Below are 20,801 nucleotides of genomic sequence, written 5' to 3' on the forward strand. Positions count from 1 at the left end.
GCAAAAAGGCAAAACGGTTGTCTGAGGAGGCCTTACAAACAGCTATGAAAAGAAGAGAAGCAAAAGGCAGAGGAGAAAAGGAAAGATATACCCATTTGAATGCAGAGTTCCAAAGAATAGCAAGGAGAGATAAGAAAGCTTTCCTCAGTGATCAAAGAAATAGAGGAAAACAATAGAATAGGAAAGACTAGAGATCTCTTCAAGAAAATTAGAGATACCAAGGGAACATTTCATGCAAAGATGGGCACAATAAAGGACAGAAATGGTATGGACCTAACACAAGCAGAAGTTATTAAGAAGAGGTGGCAAGAATACACAGAAGAACTGTACAAAAAAGATCTTCACAACCCAGATAATCACGATGGTGTGATCACTCACCTAGAGCCAGACATCCTGGAATGTGAAGTAAAGTGGACCTTAGAAAGCATCACTACAAACAAAGCTAGTGGAGGTGATGGAATTCCAGTTGAGCTATTTCAAATCCTAAAAGACGATGCTGTGAAAGTGCTGCATTCAATATGCCAGCAAATTTGGAAAACTCAGCAGTGGCCAAAGGACTAGAAAAGGTCAGTTTTCATTCCAATTCCTAAGAAGGGCAATGCCAAAGAATGCTCAAACTATCACACAATTGCACTCATCTCACATGCTAGCAAAGTTATGCTTAAAATTCTTCAAGCCAGGCTTCAACAGTGTGTGAACTGTGAACTTCCAGATGTTCAAGCTGGATTTAGAAAAGGCAGAGGAACCAGAAATCAAATTGCCAACATCCGCTGGATCATCAAAAAAGCAAGACAGTTTCAGAAAAACATCTACTTCTGCTTTATTGACTCTGCCAAAGCCTTTGACTGTGTGGATCACAACAAACTGTGGAAAATTCTGAAAGAGATGGGAATACCAGACCACCTGACCTGCCTCTTGAGAAATCTGTATGCAGGTCAGGAAGCAACAGTTAGAACTGGACATGGAACAACAGAGTGGTTCCAAATAGGAAAAGCAGTACATCAAGGCTGTATATTGTCACCCTGCTTATTTAACTTATATGCAGAGTACATCATGAGAAATGCCAGACTGGATGAAGCAAAAGCTGGAATCAAGATTACTGGGAGAAATATCAATAACCTCCGATATGCAGATGACACCACCCTTAGAGCAGAAAGTGAAGAACTAAAGAGCCTCTTGATGAAAGTGAAAGAGGAGAGTGAAAAGGTTGGCTTAAAACTCAACATTCAGAAAACGAAGATCATGGCATCTGGTGTCATCACTTCATGGCAAATAGATGGGGAAACAATGGAAACAGTGACAGATTTTATTTTGGGGGACTCCAAAATCAATACAGATGGTGAATGTAGCCATGAAATTAAGAGATGCTTGCTCCTTCGAAGAAAAGTTATGACCAATCTAGACAGCATATTGAAAAGCAGAGACATTACTTTGTCAACAAAGGTCCGTCTAGTCAAAGCTATGGTTTTTCCAGTAGTCATGTATGGATGTGAGAGTTGGACTATAAAGAAAGCTGAGTGCCGAAGAATTGATGCTTTTGAACTGTGGTGTTGGAGAAGACTCTTGAGAGTCCCTTGGACTGCAAGGAGATCCAGCCAGTCCATTCTAAAGGAAATTAGTCCTAAATATTCATTGGAAGGGCTGATGCTGAAGCTGAAACTCCAATTCTTTGGCCATATGATGCAAAGAACTGACTCATTTGAAAAGACTCTGATGCTGGGAAAGATTGAATGTGGGAGGAGAAGGGCACACCAGAGGATGAGAAGGTTGGATGGCATCACTGACTCAATGGACATGAGTTTGAGTCAACTCCGGGAGTTGGTGATGGATGGGAAGCCTGGCGTGCTGTAGTCCATGGGGTCGCAAAGAGTCAGACATGACTGAGCAACTGAACTGAACTGAACTTAAAGAAGACACATGTTTTAAAATCTCAGAACTCTGATTTGAGAAAAGGCTAGAAATATGAAATTTTATTGACTAGTCAGAGAAAGATTTTAAATATACTACAAAAACATGCAGGAAAGTTAAAGTGCTGCATGGTCAGTTAATCTTCGCTAAGAAAGAATGGCAAGACAGCCACTTGTATTTATTGCATAAGCACCTAAGTAACACAGGAATTGGAGCTAAATTTAATTATGACCTTGAAGCTTTCCATCATTCAGAAAAGAACCACTTTCAGCATGCAAACACGACTTCAGGATTAAAAATGGCTTCCAAGGTAAGATATCATCATGTGACTGTCCCGAGAGAAGGGGACAGAGCTAGTGAGGGGAAAGAAAGTGATGATCTGCACACTCAGCAAAGAGCAGCCTACACACCTGGGATTTTCTTCCAAACTGCAGACAGAGATGTCTGCACTTTCTTTTAGCCAACTCTGAACAGTGGCTCACAGCTCCAATACCTCTTGCTAGACGAGAAAATGTACTGACCCCTCCACAGGCCTTTGTTCTTGACCCTGTTCAATCATCTGTATGTACTTCTATATATTAAGATATGCGTTCACCACAGTATCTACCTCTAGCCTTGGGAATGAGGCAGAGAGATACAGGAGGATAGACAGGGCAGCTTTGGAGGCAGGAAGCCTGAAGGCTTCCACATGGCTCCCTTCTCCCATCCAATTGGTGACAATCAGTTAGCTGCTCTCGTTTAACCCCTTTTCTGCCTTCACCATCATCAGGGGACACTTTAGCAAAATGAAAAGAACTGGTTGAAATACAGCTACTCTTCCTAAGACATTTGATAGGCCCCTGTTAACTTTATAACTGCTCTATCCAAATTATTTTCACAATTTCTCCCAAACTATTTATCTATTTATTTTTTAAGTTTTATTTATTTGACTTTACCAGATCTTAGCTGCAACATGCAGGATCCATTCAAACTCTTAGACGTGGCATCTGGGATCAAGTTCCCTGACCAGGGCTCAAACCCAAGCCCCCTGCATTGGGAGTATGGAGTCTTAGCCACTGGACCACCAGAGAAGTTCCCTCCCAAGTAATTTTAGAGGGTATGTATATGAGGGAAATTGTTCTGTAAAACTTATTCTTCTTATGCATTTTAACTATTTAAATTTTCTTCTTAAAACAGGTAAAATACAAATAAAGAGGAGACACTAAATAAATAAAATCTGGAATTGAGAATTTTCTATGACAACAGACCACATTAACTAGGAAAGCTCTTAATGAAGGTCAAGTAAGAGGCAGAGAGCTACCCACAAGGCAGGATTTCTCAACGTTGGGCACTATGGGCATTTTGGATCAAGTACTTCTTTGTAGAAGGGCTATTGAGAACCACTGTTACAAAGAAATGAGTCAGATAGCCTTGAATCTGCTCAAGCCCAGTGATCCACAAGAACAAAGGAATTTTTATCATACAACTTTATTTTTCAGTTCTAAGATTCCACGAGTCTTTGAGTATGAATGAACAGAATAATCAGCAAAGTCTGGAGTGAGAAGAATATTCAGGGATCAGTATTTTGATTTCAGATAATAACAACAGATAATATTTATCAGTGTTTACTATGTGCTAGATCATCTTCTAGGCATTTTACATGAGTATTAATATTGGAATGACTCATTCATTCAAAAATTTATTGAACAGATTAGTTACTGGGTTAAAGATTCAGTTCGTGCTTATAGGAGAAAAACAAAATAAAAATATAAGGTTCCTGGCCTCAAGAAGAAAACGTGAAAGTATTAGCTGCTCAGCCGTGTCCAACTCTTTGTGACCCCAAGGACTGTAGCCCTCCAGGCTCCTCCGTCCATGGGATTCTCCAGGCAAGAACACTGGAGTGGGTTGCCATTCCCTTCTCTAGGGGATCTTCCCGACCTAGAGATCAGGAAGACCAAGTCTCCTGCATCACAGGCAGATTCTTAACCATCTGAGCCACCATGTAGGAATGTAAAAAGTTTCTAAGGGATGAGAAAATAGATCATGTTAGGCTAATGATACTAGGCTAATGATAGGAACTAAAGAAAATTAAAAAAAAAAAAAAAAGTTAGGATCAAAATAGGCTTAGGGTGCAGATTGCCAGGCTAAGGAAAAATGACAAGGAAGTTCTGCTTCCAGAAATGTCATGGTAGATCCTGCAAGGCCAGCCCTTCCATAGAATAATAACTAAATGCTTGATAAATTATAAAGGCAATGGAGAACACCCAAAGCAGGCAGAAACTAAATGGGACTTGACACTTGGAAGAAAAAAAATGGCATTGGGTAAGTCTCCTTTCACAGCTTTTTGCCTGAGGGGAGGCACCAGCTGGTATTATCCAGTAATAGATAAAGGTCAAATAAAAATGTTCAGTCTCATGGGGTTGAAAATCAGAAAACAGAATTTGCTGCAACTAAGAGAAAATGAGGAGGGAAACCTCAGAAAAGAGAGAGATACAGAGGCAGAGGCCTAAATTCTGGATAAAAACACTAGGTGCAAAGCTCTGACTGAGTTTTCTGTGACATGGGCCCCAAGCAGTCCAGTTAAGGATGAAAACCTGAACAGAGACCTCAGCTGCTGTCTACTGCAGATGGGACAGAGTTTGAAGTTTGAATTTACTCAAATTATCTGCCTGAAAAACAAAAATTAGTCATTAGAAAATGTATAGAAACTCTTCAGAAATACATAACAGAATCCAGAGTCTCTACAATGGATCATTCAAATTGTTCAGAACAAAATCCACAATTACTATACTGTGAAGAAACAGAAAAATGTGGCCCAACTCAAGAGATAAGATAATCAATGTAACTGAAGCTGAGACAGTCCAAGGTGTTAGAACTAATAGGCGTGGGTTTCAAGCCGATTTTACAACTATCCTCAAGGACATAGATGAAAATTAGCTTGTAATGAATTTTCCAGAACAATAAAACCTATCAAAAATGGAAAGCCTAGGTTAAAAAAAATACAATACTGAAATAAAAAATATTCACTGGATTTGCAAATTGCAGTTCCAATCTCAAGATGAGAGAGGGAAAAAAAAATTGGAAAAAAATGAATAAAATTTCATTGATTTGGGGGACATTATCAAAAGATTAAACATGCCTGTAATTTTGGATCCAGAAGGACAGGAGAGAATAGGACAGAAAATATATTTAAAGAAATAATGGCCGAAATTTTGACAGTTTTGATTTTAAAAGACACAATTCATAGACTCAAAAAGAGAGAGAAAAGTGACAGGGGAAGGAGGGAATCAAAAATCATAAAACAGTAAAATATTAAACAGTAAAACAGTAAACTCGATATCTAGCATATCAATAAAGACATTAAATGTGATTGGACTTAAAAGCTTTAATTAAAAGGCAGATGTTGTCAGACTGGATAAAAACCTTCAAGACCCAACTACATGCTACCTACAAGCAATGCACTGAAAATAAACACAGATACTTTGAAAGTTAAAGTATAAAAAAAGATATATCACATAAATGATAAGCCTAAGTAGGACAGAGTGGATACAGTAATATCAGATAGATGTCACAACCAGAGACAAAGGAAGACATATCATAATGATTTAAGAATTCATTCACAGGAAGATTAACAATCATAAATGTACATGTGACTCATAACAGAGGTTCCAAATACATGACATAAAAATTGATAGAATTAAATGGAGAAATAGAAAATCCATAATCATAGTTGATTTTAACATCCTCACATCAGCAAGACAAAAAAATTAGTAAAGATATAAAGTATTGAATAACATTAACAACTATCTTAGCCTAATTCACATTTGTATAACCTAATCAACTATCTTAACCCGATTTACATTTGTATAACACTACATCCACAGCATAATACATTCTTATTAAAAAATGATAATACCTGAATATTTCCAACCTCACTAAGATCAGAAAGACATCAAGACAGATACATATAATTCATATACTTACTTCTAGAATATGAAGCATCAGAAATCAAACACATAATTAACGAGAATATATCACTGACCACATTAATGCCCAGCTCCTGATTATCACACGGTAATGGGGAACAGCGAAAGTTAATTCATAAATCATGAGCCTCATTCTCTCATTCTCTTGTTTCAACTCTTTCCCTATAAAATCTATTCTCTGAGTAGGAAACATGATTTATTTGCCTGTTGTGTCTTCAGTTTTCCTGATAAAATTGAGTCCTGTGATATTACAGGTCTATAAGTAAAAATCACGGGACTTGAGCTAATTGTTCCCAAGTTGGGAGCCTGAGATATCCAAGGATGTGAAAAGGTAGTAAAAGAGAGTCTTCAAAAATGACCAAGATTTCAAAGAGCCTAACAGAAGTCAGTTGGTGATAGAGCTGGGAAGCCTGGCGAGCTGCAGTCGATGGGGTCACAAACAGTCAGACACGACTGAGTGACTGACCTGAACTGAACAGAAGTCGTGTATTTTTCTGTAGCAAGGCTGCACAGTGGAAACTTAACCCTGTCACACTGCTTAATTTTGGTGAAATTACTAACACCATAGTTCTGTTTTTGGTTGGTAAAATGGGGTTAGTAATATATATCTTGGAATTGAGTTCATATTAAATAAAATAACTTGTGTATAGCACCTATTATGTGGCAGGCACTCAACAAAGCTGAATTTAATTATGGTAAACAAAAATAGCAATTCTAATTATTTCTTGCTGATCACAAGCTCTAAGTGCCCTCGTGAATTTAAAACAAAAAGAGACCAACAAGTTAACATTTAACTAAATGCAATTTATTAGGCTAAATATTTCAAAACCAGGGCCACAAGGGGAAAACGTCAGTTATCTTTGATGTGAGGAAGCTGAAAACCTTATTATACCATTAGTGTCAAGAGTTCTCTTTCAACATTCTCTGAAAACGTCTTATTGGAATCTTTTTTCCCCATTAGTGCTCCCATTTTCCCTAACATTTACTCAGTTGTTTTCTGACATTCTCATATTTTATCTTACTAATTTGAATTCTAGCTGGGTCTCTTTGGTATTTCTGTTAACTTAAGACCCAGATGAACTAACCTACAGAAAATCCTATTTAAGAACAAAAGCGTTCTACGTTAATAATAATAATAATATTTTAATAAAAAATAAAATAAATAATAATAATGAACTAACAGGAATTACTCTACGTCACAGCTCACTGCTGCCAACTTTATCTCCTCAAACCGAGTCAGAGACATGTATGTGTTCTAGAACGTAGATTCCAATGGCTGCTCTACCTTAGCCAAGTCTCACCTTCCTTCTCCCTGTTCTGCCCACTGCCTGGCCAGGCACACTGCTGTCTCTGGGCTTCTCAGCTGGTAATAGGGTCAAGCAGTAAGTACCTCATTTCCATCTGAACAGACTAAAAGAATGATGCTCCTTGGCCAGACTAAAAGAATGTGAGGCATGTGGGATCTTAATTCCCTGACCAGCAATGGAACCCACGCCCAATGCCCTTTGCATTGGAAGTGCAAAGTCTTAACCACTTTATCGCCAGGGAAGTCCGAGGGTCTTTTCTAAGCCAGACCATGGCCTGATTCACTTCTTTAACTTTCCTAGCTTAATGGTTTAACAAATGTTCACCATGGGCCAAGGTTCTTCATACATATTACATGCAATCCTTATAACCTTATCAAGTATAGGTGTCTTTACAGATGAGAAAATTGAGGCACAGATTAACTAAATAATTCGTCCATGGAAACATGGGTAGTATGTGACAAGGCTAAATTCTGAATGCAGGCAGATTTGACTTGGTGATCCACTTAAACAGCTCACTATGCTGTCCCATGCTATCTAAGCTAGTAACATTAAAGTCTCTTTTTCCAAAAAGATGGGTGCTCTGAACACAGAGTACCCTTTGAGTGCATGTCAGCTCTGATAAAAAGAGCCTTGTCCCTGAAAGTTTGTTAATTAAGGTATCATTTTATAGTGGAACATCTAACAGCAAGTTCCCTAGAGAACACAATCACTTGTTGGCATCCACCATATCCTTTCCCAGAAATGCCATTAAATAAGCTACATACCTCATTCAGTGCTTTCTAACATTTAGCATTATCTCATCTAGGCAGTCTCATGAATAATCAAGTTAACTGACTCATTCTCAAAACTTCAAAAATGAAATTATTTTAACAACAAATCATAAACATACTTTCAGATAAAAAACATTCTGATGTTAATTTAAAATGATGTTTTATCTAAGATACTGCTTTTAGATTGTTGTTCAGTCACTAAGCTGTTTCCAACTCTTACGACCCCATGGACTACAGCATGCCAGGTTTCCCTGTCCTTCACCATCTCCTTGAATTTGCTCAAAACTCAAAAGCTCAAAACCATGAGTTTGCGCAGACTCATGTTCATTGAGTTGGTGATGCCATCCAATCATCTCATCCTCTGTCACTCTCTTCTCCTGCCCGAAATCCTTCCCAGTATCAGGGTATTTTCCCGTGAGTTGGCTCTCTGCAGCAGGTGGCCAAAGTACCGGAGCTTCAGCTTCAGCATCAGTCCTTCCAATGAATAATCAGGGTTGATTCCCTTTAGGATTGACTGGTTGGATCTCCTTGCAGTCCAAGGGACTCTCAAGAGTCATCGCCAGCACCACAGTTCGAAAGCATCAATTCTTCGGCATTCAGCCTTCTTTATGGTCCAATTCTCACATTCGTACATGACTACTGGAAAAACCATAGCTTTGACTAGTAGTCAAAGCTCATCCTTTCGGTTTTGTGCCTGATTTTCAATAGTTCATTCTCCTCTTCCTTCCTCCATCAGGAAGAGTCTTCTGACAGCCCTCCACTGTGCTCTTAATGCTTCAGGAAAAGCTAACCATCTAGCCTCCGCTGGTGCTACTTCCTCTACATAAAAAAATGTGCAAGCCCAAGCTCCAAACTGGAAAGTGAAGGAGCATTTACAATTAGTCAAATTTTAACCTCTTGAAAATCATCTCTCGCTTTAACGGAAAGAAGAACAAAGGAGTAGCTCTTAGGCTAAAACAATCTACAGTAGCAAATAGAGAAAATTAAAAAGACAGAGAAAATACAAAAAGTGATAAAAGGAGACAACAGATATTAGGTTGATGTATCTGTATTAGCAACTATGTGCCGTAATCAAGAAATTTTGAGTTCTCTGTATGTGATGTGTATTTATTCTTCCTGAAACATTTGTAGCTCTAAGAGTTACAATAATGGTAAGTTTTAAACTAGGAAACATAAATATCTCTAATTTTCTTCTTTCCAATAAGTAAAAGAGTTATTGATGGTCAAAGGTTGACACTGGAATTGTTTGTATTTCTGCATTACTTTCATGTTGAAAAGACATTTGCTGAAGCATTTTGATCCACTTGACCTTTACTTCTTTGTCAACTTCATACATCTATTAAACATCTTAAAATTTAAAAAATAAATCATTGCCCACTTTAAATATCTCAGAAAGATAAATGATGGACACTGGCATCCTTGCTCCCAATAGTGGGCTCTGCTGTGAAGGACAGGAGATATCAGTCCTGTCAAAGCACAGAAGAAAATCAGTGCTTTCTGTATTTTTTTAATGTTCTTTAAAAATCATTTTTTTTTTTAATTTCTTCTTTTTGGCTGTGCTGGGTCTTCGTTGCTGCGGGGGCGGGCTTTTCTCAAGTTGCAGTGAGCTGGTGTGTTAAGTGTTCACTTGTGTCCAACTCTTTGCAACCCCCTGGACTATGGTCTGCCAGTCTCCTCTGTCCATGGAATTCTCTAGGCAAGAATGTTGGAGTGGGTAGCCATTATGTTCTCCAGGGGATCTTCCAGATCCAGGCTTTTGAACTCAGGTCGCCTGCATTTCAGGCAGATTCTTTACCACCATGGAAGCAGTGAGCTGGGGCTACTCTCTATTTGCACCGCGAGGGCTTCTCATTGCTGTGGTTTCTCTTGTTCTCACAGGCTCTAGGGCACACTGGCTTCAGTAGCTGCAGTGCAAGGGCTTAGTTGTTCCACAGCATGTGGGATCTTCCTGGCTCAGGGATCGAACCCAGGTCTCCTGCATTGGCAGGAGGATTCTTTACAACTAAGATACCAGGGAAGCCCCTGTGAGTATTTTTTAAGTGTGGCAAGAAGAAAATTTTTTGAAACATAAGCCTGCAATCTTGACTAATTCCTCAATTGATCCTTTTGTCCTCTTCTGCTGTTTCTCTCTTTTCTCTGTCAAAATTTAACTGTGTGACCCAGGAATTCCCTGGCAGTGCAGGGGTTAGGACTCCATTCTTCCATTGCAGGGGACTTAGGTTCAATCCCTGGTCAGGGAACTAGGCTCCTGTAAGCTGTTGGCCAAACAAACAAACAAATGTGTGACTCACTCTTGCTCTTGTCTCCTGAGGCCTTTTATGCCCAGCAGCTGGGCTTCCATCCTCCTGCCCTGCTACATCTTCTCAAATTGTGCTTTATCCGCCCTCATTCTCCTGGCCCTTTCAGTTGCATCCAACCATGCTGACCTATTTCTTTCCTCTATAAAATGTCTCGCTTGCTTCCCGGTAGTACAGAATCCTGGCCCTTGCAACGCTCTGATCAGTCAGTGCTGGAGACTGTCAGGGATCTCTCAATGTCCACCCTCCCCTTCTTCTGCAGTAACAGAGTCCCCTAGTTTCCTCTGGGTACATAGCTGCTCCAAATAAAAATTTTACTCTCAAACATCCTTTCCAGCTAAGAAAGAGCAGACCCATGTGAGGAAAGCAAAACTGACAAGCACATTTGTTGCAAAGCATCCTTAAAAAAATATGGTGCCTTCTCTAGTCTCCGTTTTTCCTTCTTCTTGGGGGTTGGAATGCAGATATGACAGCTGGAGCTGAAGCAGCCATAAGTTATGAAGTGACATGAGAAAAGAAACTTACTTTTTTCCAAAAAGTATTTATTTATTTAAAGTATTTATTTATTCAACTGAGCCAGGTCTTGGTTGCAGCATGTGGGATCTAGTTCCCTGGCCAGGGATTGAACCTGGGCCCCCTGCTTGGGAGTGAAGAGTCTTAGCCACTGGACCACCAGGAAAGTCCCAAAACTTGCTCTTTTGATGCTACAGAAACTCAGTCCACCTTCTTAGATTTTCACATGAGAGAGAAGTAAACCTGTATCTTATTTAAGTCACTGTTAGTTTGAGTTTTCTGTCACTTGAAGCCAATCCTGGTCCTCTCTAATGAATTTCTTCTTTATTACTGAATATTCTCTGTCAGTTCCACTAGACAGTGTTTATGCTCTTTGGGAACAGAGGTTCTGATACTGTACTTGATTGTGCCAAAATACTTAATAACTGACCTAGACACCAATGAACTTATTATTACACAATTCTAGACAGGTCACTCTTTTTAAATATTAGTTGGGGGTGGCATAAAATAGATGAATGGTCTCTATAGAAGATGATTAAGATGCTCTTAGAGTTACCATTTTTCTCTCTGACCTTACTTGAACTAGTATACAGTATAGTGTTTGTTTCAATCATGTCTGACTCTTTGAGACCCCATGGACTATAGCCCACTAGGCTCCTCTGTCCATGGGATTTTCCCGGCAAGAATACTGGAGTAGGTTGCCCTTTTCTCCTCCTGGGGCTCTTCCCAACCCAGGGATCGAATCCGAGTGTCCTATGTCTCCTGCATTGGCAGGCAGATTCTTTACCACTGAGCCACTGGGGAAGTGTTGGAACTTAATTCACAGAATGGGAAAAAGATTTAAGAAAATAGGATATCATCCTTGTATACAAAATAATACCTCTTAGGCTGTGTTATTGAATAGAATTTCTTTTTAAAGAAATCTTAGAGAAATGAATGAGATTTCCAGCTACTTTATCAATTATATGGGTATAACTTATTACAGGGAATAATTTTTTCTCCAGTACTCTGGTTTCTGTGAGGGCTTCTCTCTAAATACTCTCTTGGCCTCCTGGTCGTCTTGCCTTATTTGCTCTCTGGGAGCTGAAGGACTTTTCTAATTGATACAATTTGGAAGAATGACTGGAGTTGTCTGACTTGCAAGTTCTCTTCTCCTCCCAGAGGCAAGTTAATTCAACAAGTACAGGGTGCACTCTGCCAGTGAAGGCAGGCCAAGTATTTCCATTCAGTTTCATTTACCTTTGCCCTCCTCTGCTCACCATTACCTTAAATGACCCTCAGCTTACTTTCCTTTCATTATTAATTTTGAATTACTGGACTTTAACAGAAAAGTTCTGCCTCTTTGTTAGTTTTGGGGTACAGGAAAAGACATCTACTTAAGAGTAACAGTAAATTTTTAGGTTTCAGTTGTCCACATGAGAGGAGTTAGGTTGTCTCTAAATCATATCTCACCAGTGAAACGCCAATGATTCCCTGGTGACCTGACAGAATGCACAACCCTCCCTGCTGGGAGCCGGCATATTGCATATTGAGTGAGGATCTGTAATAGCTCAACTGGAATTCTATCACTTCCGGGAGCCAGCGTGAGGCACTCCGCCCATGACAAAGGTCATGAGGAAGGAGGCTCGGCATACGCAAAGGCGGGATCGAGCCTCAGGAGTCCCCCTGGAAATTCTCGAGCATCTACCCCCAAAACCAGAGTCTGCCTACTTTCTGCTTTGTGCTTTCACCTACACCTCTGACTTTACGGGGGGCTGTCCCCCACTACCTCTCTCTGAAAAGAGAGTTAGCTTACAGCTCCAGTTAATAATTTTTGGATGTGACAGTGTTTCAACCTACAAACTCCTTTGAAAATCCTCTAGCCTGCCTGAATGGGTTTTTCCGGCCACATGTGATTGTTCAGAGCCTCCCAACTGTGAGAGGCAGGAGATGTTCTAAACTGCCTAAACACAGATTCCTTTGAGTAGTTAAAAGATTGATTAGAAATTGTATTGGTAAAGGGTTTTTCACTTGTTGGGCCAATGTTTGCTGCTAAGTCTCCATACTCCTTACCTACTGTGTCCTTGGCAGTGTATTGATTGATATAATGGGTGTATAGAAATGTAAAGTGCAGCTTTGTCCAATGCTTTTTGGAAGGCTGGCGCCTGACTTTGGAATAATCACCTTTAGAGAAAGATAAGTTTCTTAAAATGTTAACAGGCCTCCGGGCCAGAAGATGATGTCTATCACCTGAACTTTTGCATATGATAAGTTTACAGGAAAAAAGCCTGGCTTGCTGCATGACTCTACCCCTTCCCCCATTATCCTCTATGCACAACTTTAGGTATAAAAACTACTTTGGAGAATAAAGTGCGGGCCTTGTTCACTGAAACTTGGTCTCCCCATGTCACTCTCTCTCCCAAATTCCAGCTGAGTGTCCATCTGGAGCGTGGATGTCCTCTGCGACCATTTATTTGCCTGGGCTTCTAAGACCCACTCGAGAAGGTGTCTAAGGTGGGGCACCTTCCGCTATTCGAGAGGGCGCCTGCGGCCTCCGTGGTCAGAGCTAACCTGGTGTCACGGGTTATATTGATTTTCCGCGTAAACCAAGCCACTCAGCTTCTTTTCTCCACTGAATTTTCCTACTGAGCTATCCTTATTTCAGCTGCTTTTCTCCACTGAATTTCCTCACTGAGCTATCCTTATTTCAGCTTCTTTTCTCCACTGAATTTTCCTACTGAGCTATCCTTATTCTATTACTCTTTATATCTTTGATAAATATTTATAAATAAATAAGTCGCCGACGCCGTCCCCGCTTCGAATACCCTGGATCAGCCGGGGCTGGACCCCGGCACCTCCCTATAAACTTGAACTTTACATAAGATAGTAACTGTGGCTTGAAGGCACATGCACCCTCCTGATATTGGGGGTGCTCATGCAACTCTATTGTATAAGAAACATTATCATAATGTATATGCATTCCTGTGAGGAAACTAGATGTTTCCCAAGAAGCAGGTTTGCTTGTACTTGCTCTTTAAACTATTAAAAAAAAACTGTTCTACTCTTGTCAGGGAATAGAAAGCTCACAAAGGAAGACAAACATATCTACAGATCTGCTTTGTTCAAGGCATGAAACCACCTACTACAACCTAATTCGTTTCAGCTCTGTAGTAAGTGAGAAGCTATCTTGGGGAAGCTAAAAATTAGTTGCCCAGGGTCCCTCAGCAAGTGGCAGTTCCAACATTTGAACCCAGACCTGGCTTTAAAGCCCATGCACTTCCCCCACATTACACACCTTTCCCCAAGCTCTGTTATCTGCTTCATCCCATGTAAGGGATCATCAGTGACTTAGATCTGTTTTGCAGCCTAAGGACTCAGTCTAGACTTGTACCAAAGTACAGGACCCTTTTTTTTTTTTTTTTTTTTTTATGTCAGTGGCACTGAAACCACCTGACTGTCTCCAATAGATTGCAAACATACTTAATAGGAGGTGGAGTCTAAATTCTTACCTGCTGACTTAAGGCTGACCACATGACTTGTTTTGACTACAATCTGGGAGAAACAATATTGTGAGCATGCTTAAACTGTAGTGTTGGTTGCTCAGTCATGTCTGACTCTTTGTGACCCCATGGACTATAGCCCGCCAGGCTCCTCTGTCCATAGAATTCTCCAGACAAGAATACTGCAGTGGGTTACCATTCCCTTCTGCAGGGGATCTTTCTGACTCAGGGATTGAACCTGGGTCTCCTGCACTGCAGGCAGATTCTTCACTGTCTGAGCCACCACCAGGGAATGGGCCTGAAGAAGACTTACAGCTGTCACTTTAGATTCTTTAAAAAAATTTTTTTAAATTTTATTTATTTATTTATTTTGGCTGTGCTGGGTCTTCATTACTGTGCATGGGCTTTCTCTAGTTGTGGTGAGTGGGGGCTACTCTTCACTGTGGTTTGCAGGCTTTTTATTCTTGTGGCTTCTCTTGTTGCAGAGCACAGGCTCTTGAGCAAGGGCTCAGTAGCTGTAGTGCACAGGCTTAGTTGCCCTACAGCATGTGGGATCTTCTTTAAACCCATGTTCCCTGCATTGGCATGCAGATTCTTAACCACTGGATCACCAGGGAGGTCTGACTTTTGGACTCTTGGAACCCTCTGCCACCCAGTGAACACTGGTGAGCCTGATGGAGGCTGAAAGATCACGTGGAGCTGACACGAACCATTGCTGCAGATGACTCCCAAGCCCAGAGTTGCCCTGGCTGCTGACCGCAAATGCATGAAGCATTCCATCCAAGGCAAGAAGAACCACCCAACTGAGCTCAGCCCAAACTGTTGACACACAGAATTGTGAGCAGAAATGCTGCTGTTTTTAGCTACTATGTTTGGGGATAATTCGTTATACAACAAAAGCTAGCCCTCTCAACGTAGGGTCAGAGATTCCTTGCAGTTAAAAACAAATTAGGTTAGGCCCAAAGGCTATTGAAAAGTGTACTGGTCATTGCTTATTCATACATTCTGCTACCTTCAATCCAGTGTGACTCATCATTAGAGTTCCTGAAACCCAAATAAGCTGTGTCTTCAAGCAGCCAACAGAGAACTGGTCTACCCTGTCCCTCTCTAGGCTCCTTGTGATAAGGGCAATTAGCCATAACTCTTTGTTTCCCCTCACAGTGTAAAGCCTTCTTTATTGTACATTCTCAATAAAATTTCTGAATCAGTAGAAGAGATTTTAGCCCTTAGGGAAACTAGAACCTTCCTAAACTGTTTGTCTGTAGTGCAGGAGACCCGGGTTTGATCCCTGGGTTGGGAAGATCCCCTGGAGAAGGAAATGGCAGCCCACTCCAGTACTCTTGAAAAATTCCATAGATGGAGGAGCCTGGTAGGCTACAGTCCATGGGGTGGCAAAGAGTCAGACACAACTGAGCAACTTCACTTTTTCACTTTCACAGCTTTGAAGCACAGTGTAATGATAGCCATGGTAATAAAATTTGGAAAGTTTCACAAGTGATGGAAAAAGCCACACCTGCGGGCAACTCTACAGCTGATGAGATTCAGTCTTTGAGTTTTTACTACATTGTGTTTTGTTTATTTATGTATATAGTTATACATACATGTATACATTCTTATATTCTTTTCCATTATGGTTTACCTTGCTGCTGCTGCTAAGTCACTTCAGTCATGTCCGACTCTGTGTGACCCCATAGACAGCAGCCCACCAGGCTCCCCTGTCCCTGGGATTCTCTAGGCAAGAACACTGGAGTGGGTTGCCATTTCCTTCTCCAATGCATGAAAGTGAAAAGTGAAAGTGAAGTCGCTCAATCTTAGGAGACTGGATATAGTTCCCTGTGCATACAGTAGGACCTTGTTGTTTATCCATTCTGAATGCAATAGTTTGTATCTATTAACCCCAATCTCCCAGTCCATCCCTCTTCCTCCCCATCTCCCTACAATTACATTGTTTTCATTTTTTAAAGATTATTTTTTGATGTGGCCCATTTTTTAAAAGTCTTTATTGAATTTGTTACAATATTACTTCTTTTTATGTTATGGGTTTTTGACCAAGAGGCATGTTGGATCTTAGCATCACAATTAGGGATCAAACCCCACTCCCTGCATTGAAAGGCAAAGTCTTAACCACTAGAGTGCCAGGGAAGTCCTCCTCCCCTTTTTTTTCTTCAAAGATTTTTTTGATGTAAACCGTTTCTTAAAAGTCACTGTTTTTAAAAGCACTTTCTAAATCTTGGGAGACAGTTCAGGCAAAGTATAGAATCAGCAATTTAAATATGTACAAAAGGCTTTACGATCTGTACTTTTTCAGCATGACTAAGTTTCAGCAAGATAACTGGAATCAATCAGAACTAACTAAATGGTGCTTAAACATGGGATAATAATAAAATTCCTGCTATTTCTGAGTACAAATTTAACTGGAACCATAATTCTGGAATACCATCTTAAAGCTTCCAAGAGACTGTCACCTCATGAACAAAATCAGCTTTATATATAAAAAAAATCAGAGTCAACTTATTAAAATTGAATCAGCTATTATGGTATTTTCTTCTTTTTTGTGTGTGCATTTTCTTCTTTATATGAAAATGTTTTTATCACTATAAAGTCAACATCAGTTTTTTACACAAACAAGTCTTATAAGTTTAAGAAGAGATAACAACTCTACTTTAACTGCAACTTAGAGCATTCCACAACCATAATTACCATTGGCGAAAAAAGACTAAGTCTCAAAAAAGCAGTACCTTTCACATGACTCTGCTTTAAAATTTTAGAGCTGAACCAGAAACTTAAAGTTGCTAAGTTGCTCGGAAAAATTAAATAGGATCTGGTGACTGAGTTAAATAATAATTCTTAAAAGTGCTGCACCATCGTACACTGGGCCCTGGCCTTGTGCACCTGCAAACTCAGGTGGACAGAAATGGCACAGATCACCTTTGGAAAAATAAGGATGACCTACAAGCTGATTCTGAATATTTTGTACCACTTGGGATCTGATCTGATGGGAGAAGATTAGTGGATCCAGGGTTCAAATATGAAGTCTGACATGAGGGCCCCTGTGTGGTCTCTCAGGGGTTTGTAATCACTGTTCTCCTAGCAATCCCTTCACTGTGACCTACTGCTTCTCAGGCGTAGATCCTATAATTCCTAGGTGATTCTAATTTCATTCATTTGTTTGGCCAAAATCTGTTACTCAGTGATGAAGTGCTATTTTCTGTGAAATGATTCATTTTCCTGAAAAAAGAGGGAAAGAAGGAAGCAGGGAAAAATAATAATTTAGAGGATTACTTAATCCATGAAAGAAATAACAAGTATTTCAGAAACAAACATGTAGACGCAGTGAAGCCTCATTTAAAATGAATTAAGTGAAAAATAAAAGAAATCATTCATGGGTACCTGTATCCTAGTTCTTCACTGAGGTGGATCATATGAAGGATATAGGATTCCTTGCTTGTTCCAGTGAGGCCAGGCAACAATAAGACAGTAGGTCGGGTGCTGGTGTCCATATAACGCTTACTGTTATCATTATCAAACCAGTCCAGGGAGATCTGTCCTCCATCTGCAGTTTTAATAAGTTCACTGAAAGAAATAATACAAAAGATATACTCCTTTAGTGTTTCAAGTCATGGTTGTTGTTGTTGTTTTTTTTTTTGGCCACAACACATGGCATGTGGGATCTTAGTTCCCTGACCAGGGATCGATCAAACCCACAACCCCTGCATTGGAAAAGCAGAATCTAAACACTGGACAACCAGGGAAGTCCCGCAAGTCATGACTTAGTGTTACTTCTTAATTCTGTATATATACCTGACGTTATTTAGTCATCTTAAAATAACTTTTTTCTGCACCCACTAACACACACGTCACTTTCTTCCATTGCATGGATGTCACGAAATTAGTACAATAAGTATTTTCAGCAAGATCAGTAAAAGGTAGTATATAAAAATGAACTTCAAACTACGTCACATACTTATTTTAATCATTTCCTCATTACTCTGAAATACCCAGCATTGAACCCCTATTTGATTGAGGTCATCCAAATAATTCAACAGGGAAATGATGAATAAGTAAACTGCTGATCTGGTCACTGCTCTTGCTGTCTTCACTCTATAATGCAGTCTCCTCATAGTGCATATTACAAAATTGGCTTCTTAAAGGTTTCAAAGTACTTCTCACACAGTATCTACAACCTTGAAGAATTTTCCCAAATAAATAGTGCAAGTTCCAGACAACAAAAGAAATTCCAGAAAGGAATAGATGACTCAGGAAAATTAATAATAAGCACCATTTAAATCTCCTGGTTACTGATATATTCTGGACCACATCTTTTAACACCTTAAGGACATTATCATTGAAATCCATTTGCTTATCAATATGATAAGCATTTTACTGGGGTCCATCACAGAAAGTCCAAATTAACTATCACCCATCTCACCCCCACCACCAGTTCAATGTACATCATCAAAGAATCTAGGTTCTCAGAGCCAGATGCAGGGCAAATTGGGAAAAGAGTAAGTCCCAAGCACCTCTGTCATCTTAGAAATAAACCGTTTACACCAGAGCACCTCCCCAACACAGTGATGAAAGGTGACACGTGAATATCTTCCTGCGGTTGCGCGTGTGTGGCACACGTACCTTCCACCTTCATCCCTCCTTGCTCTTCTATATACTTCCTAAGCCAGAAGTTCTACGAACCAAACACTGAAAGTATGCAAAACACTGTGACTTTGAAGAAATGACTGAAAAATGGAAATTTACATACTTCCTGTACTGCACCAGGGGCTTGGAAGTGATGAAAGGTCTCAGCAGCGTCTGTCCTCGACTCTCCCAGCACCAGACGGTCGGGTAGTAGGTTTCTGTCACCACGGGACAGTGGTCCTGAAGGAAGCGGCTAAAACTCTCACCCCCCGTCACTAACTGGGGCTTCTGTGGAGAGAGCCAGTATCAGTGAAGGGCCCAGAACAGAGCGAAGTTTCTGCCAACCGTAAACCAGTAACAAACGCAGACTAGTCCCCCAGCGCGCGAGACCCGTCTGATTAATATCCTTCTTGGAAGCCTGATGGAAGTTCTTCAAACACAACGAACCTAAGAGCGGTTTATTAAACCTCTCTAGGGAAAGGCGAGAGTTGACGCCCGGGAGTCACCCTGAAAAATGTTAAGAGAGCATCTCGGGGGCAGCTCCGCCGGGTTAGCTAAAGGTGACCGGGCAGCGCCACCCGCGCCGAGGTCAGCAGGGTCCCGCGCTCTCGGAGGGCATCCATCAGATGCCGGGAAAAGGGACCCCCCGGATGGCCCCGGCCACTCGCCCTTGGCTTGCCAGCGGCACCTCGGCTTCGCCTGCTGTTGTCACTCCCGGCAAAGCTGCCCGCGGCCCTGCGCCAAGGCGCCCGCGCCATCCCCCGGCTCACCTTGGCAATGCTGCTCAGGTAGAAGCAGGCGTAAGCGACGCTGAAGCCCAGGATCAGGGAGAAGCCCACGCCTGAACCGAAGAAACCCACCCGGACTTGATGCTCCAAGTAGTGCGAGAGCTCCCGGGAGAGCATCCGCAAGTCCATGGCTAGGCGCTGCATGGCGCGGGGACCGCGGGCGAGCGGGTCTTGGGGCGGGAGGCCGACTAGACGGCAACAGCGGGCGCGGCGCTTCCTCGGACTTTCCACCCGAGCGGCTCCAGCCCGGCTAAGCGCCGCTTCCGCCAGCGGGCGCGGTCGATCAGCCCCCGGAGGCGTAGCCCGGCCCCCCGGCCGCCGCTGGCTCCGCCCCGGTTTCCCCCGGGCCGCCCCCACCGCCTGCCACTCAGGAAGCTTCCAGAGGCGCGGTGCCAAGCTGGGCCACCGCCAGGGCGGAGGAGGCGTCTCCGGACCAAGTCGCCGTCAGCCCGAGCGAACCCCCGGAGTGGGGGGTGGGAGTGAGAGTGGGGGTGGGAGAGCGAAGATGGAAATGGGCCTGGAAGCGTGCTGTCAGGTTCTGGGGGAGTGGCACCTGCCCCGGTGACCTTGACCGATTCTGCCAGGGTCTTGGTTAATCCTGTATGTAATAAACTAGCAGGTTTAGGGTACCAGGGAAGGATACCCTGGACTTACAAGATTTGGGGAGTTCATGCATGTTGGGAGAATGCCCTACATAGTGAAAAGAAAATCCTACATCCCCCGAGGAAGCTGTGTTGCCTCCCGAAAACTATCAAAAGAGAAAAAATACTCTATAAACAGTCAACAGTGAGGGCAGTCGTACTGACTTTAAATCTCCCTGAATCCTTTAAGTAGCTGAGTATGCCTTAAATGAGAAGTGGTTCCTGAAAATAAATGAGATCAAGAGTAGGAACTGTGGAGAAGGAAATGGCAACCCACTCCAGTATTCTTGCCTGGAAAAATCCCACAGACAGAGGAGCCTGGTGGACTGCAGTCCATGGGACTGTAGAGTCAAAATCGACTTAGCAACTAAACAAATAAATAAGCTCCTTGAGGGCAAAAAAAAAAAAAAGAGTAGGAACTGGGATTCAACATTTTTAAAAGCTTATTTGTGGTTCTTTAACGTTTTCAACTTATAGACACATGGAAATTGAGAGTTACCT

General features: G+C 41.5%; 1 protein-coding gene across 2 annotated transcripts in view; it reads right to left on the reverse strand.

The window, feature by feature from the left end:
* Positions 1-19,939, reverse strand: part of ABHD3 (abhydrolase domain containing 3, phospholipase) — a 59,171-nt gene extending 39,232 nt beyond the window's left edge. Inside the window, exons 1-3 of one of the 2 annotated variants that reach the window (XM_006079191.4) lie at positions 19,642-19,937; positions 18,996-19,159; positions 17,630-17,812 (exon numbers count right to left, since the gene is read on the reverse strand). In XM_006079191.4, the coding sequence (XP_006079253.1) occupies positions 17,630-17,812; positions 18,996-19,159; positions 19,642-19,803 (509 nt within the window). In that variant the 5' untranslated portion in view covers positions 19,804-19,937. Of the gene's footprint in view, positions 1-17,629; positions 17,813-18,995; positions 19,160-19,641 lie in introns of both variants that reach the window. The other variant, XM_025273738.3, reaches the window with a different exon arrangement.
* Between the last annotated feature and the right edge of the window lie 862 nt (positions 19,940-20,801).

This window comes from Bubalus bubalis, chromosome 22 (genome assembly GCF_019923935.1).
Source record: "Bubalus bubalis isolate 160015118507 breed Murrah chromosome 22, NDDB_SH_1, whole genome shotgun sequence".
Classification (NCBI taxonomy): Eukaryota; Metazoa; Chordata; class Mammalia; order Artiodactyla; family Bovidae; genus Bubalus; species Bubalus bubalis.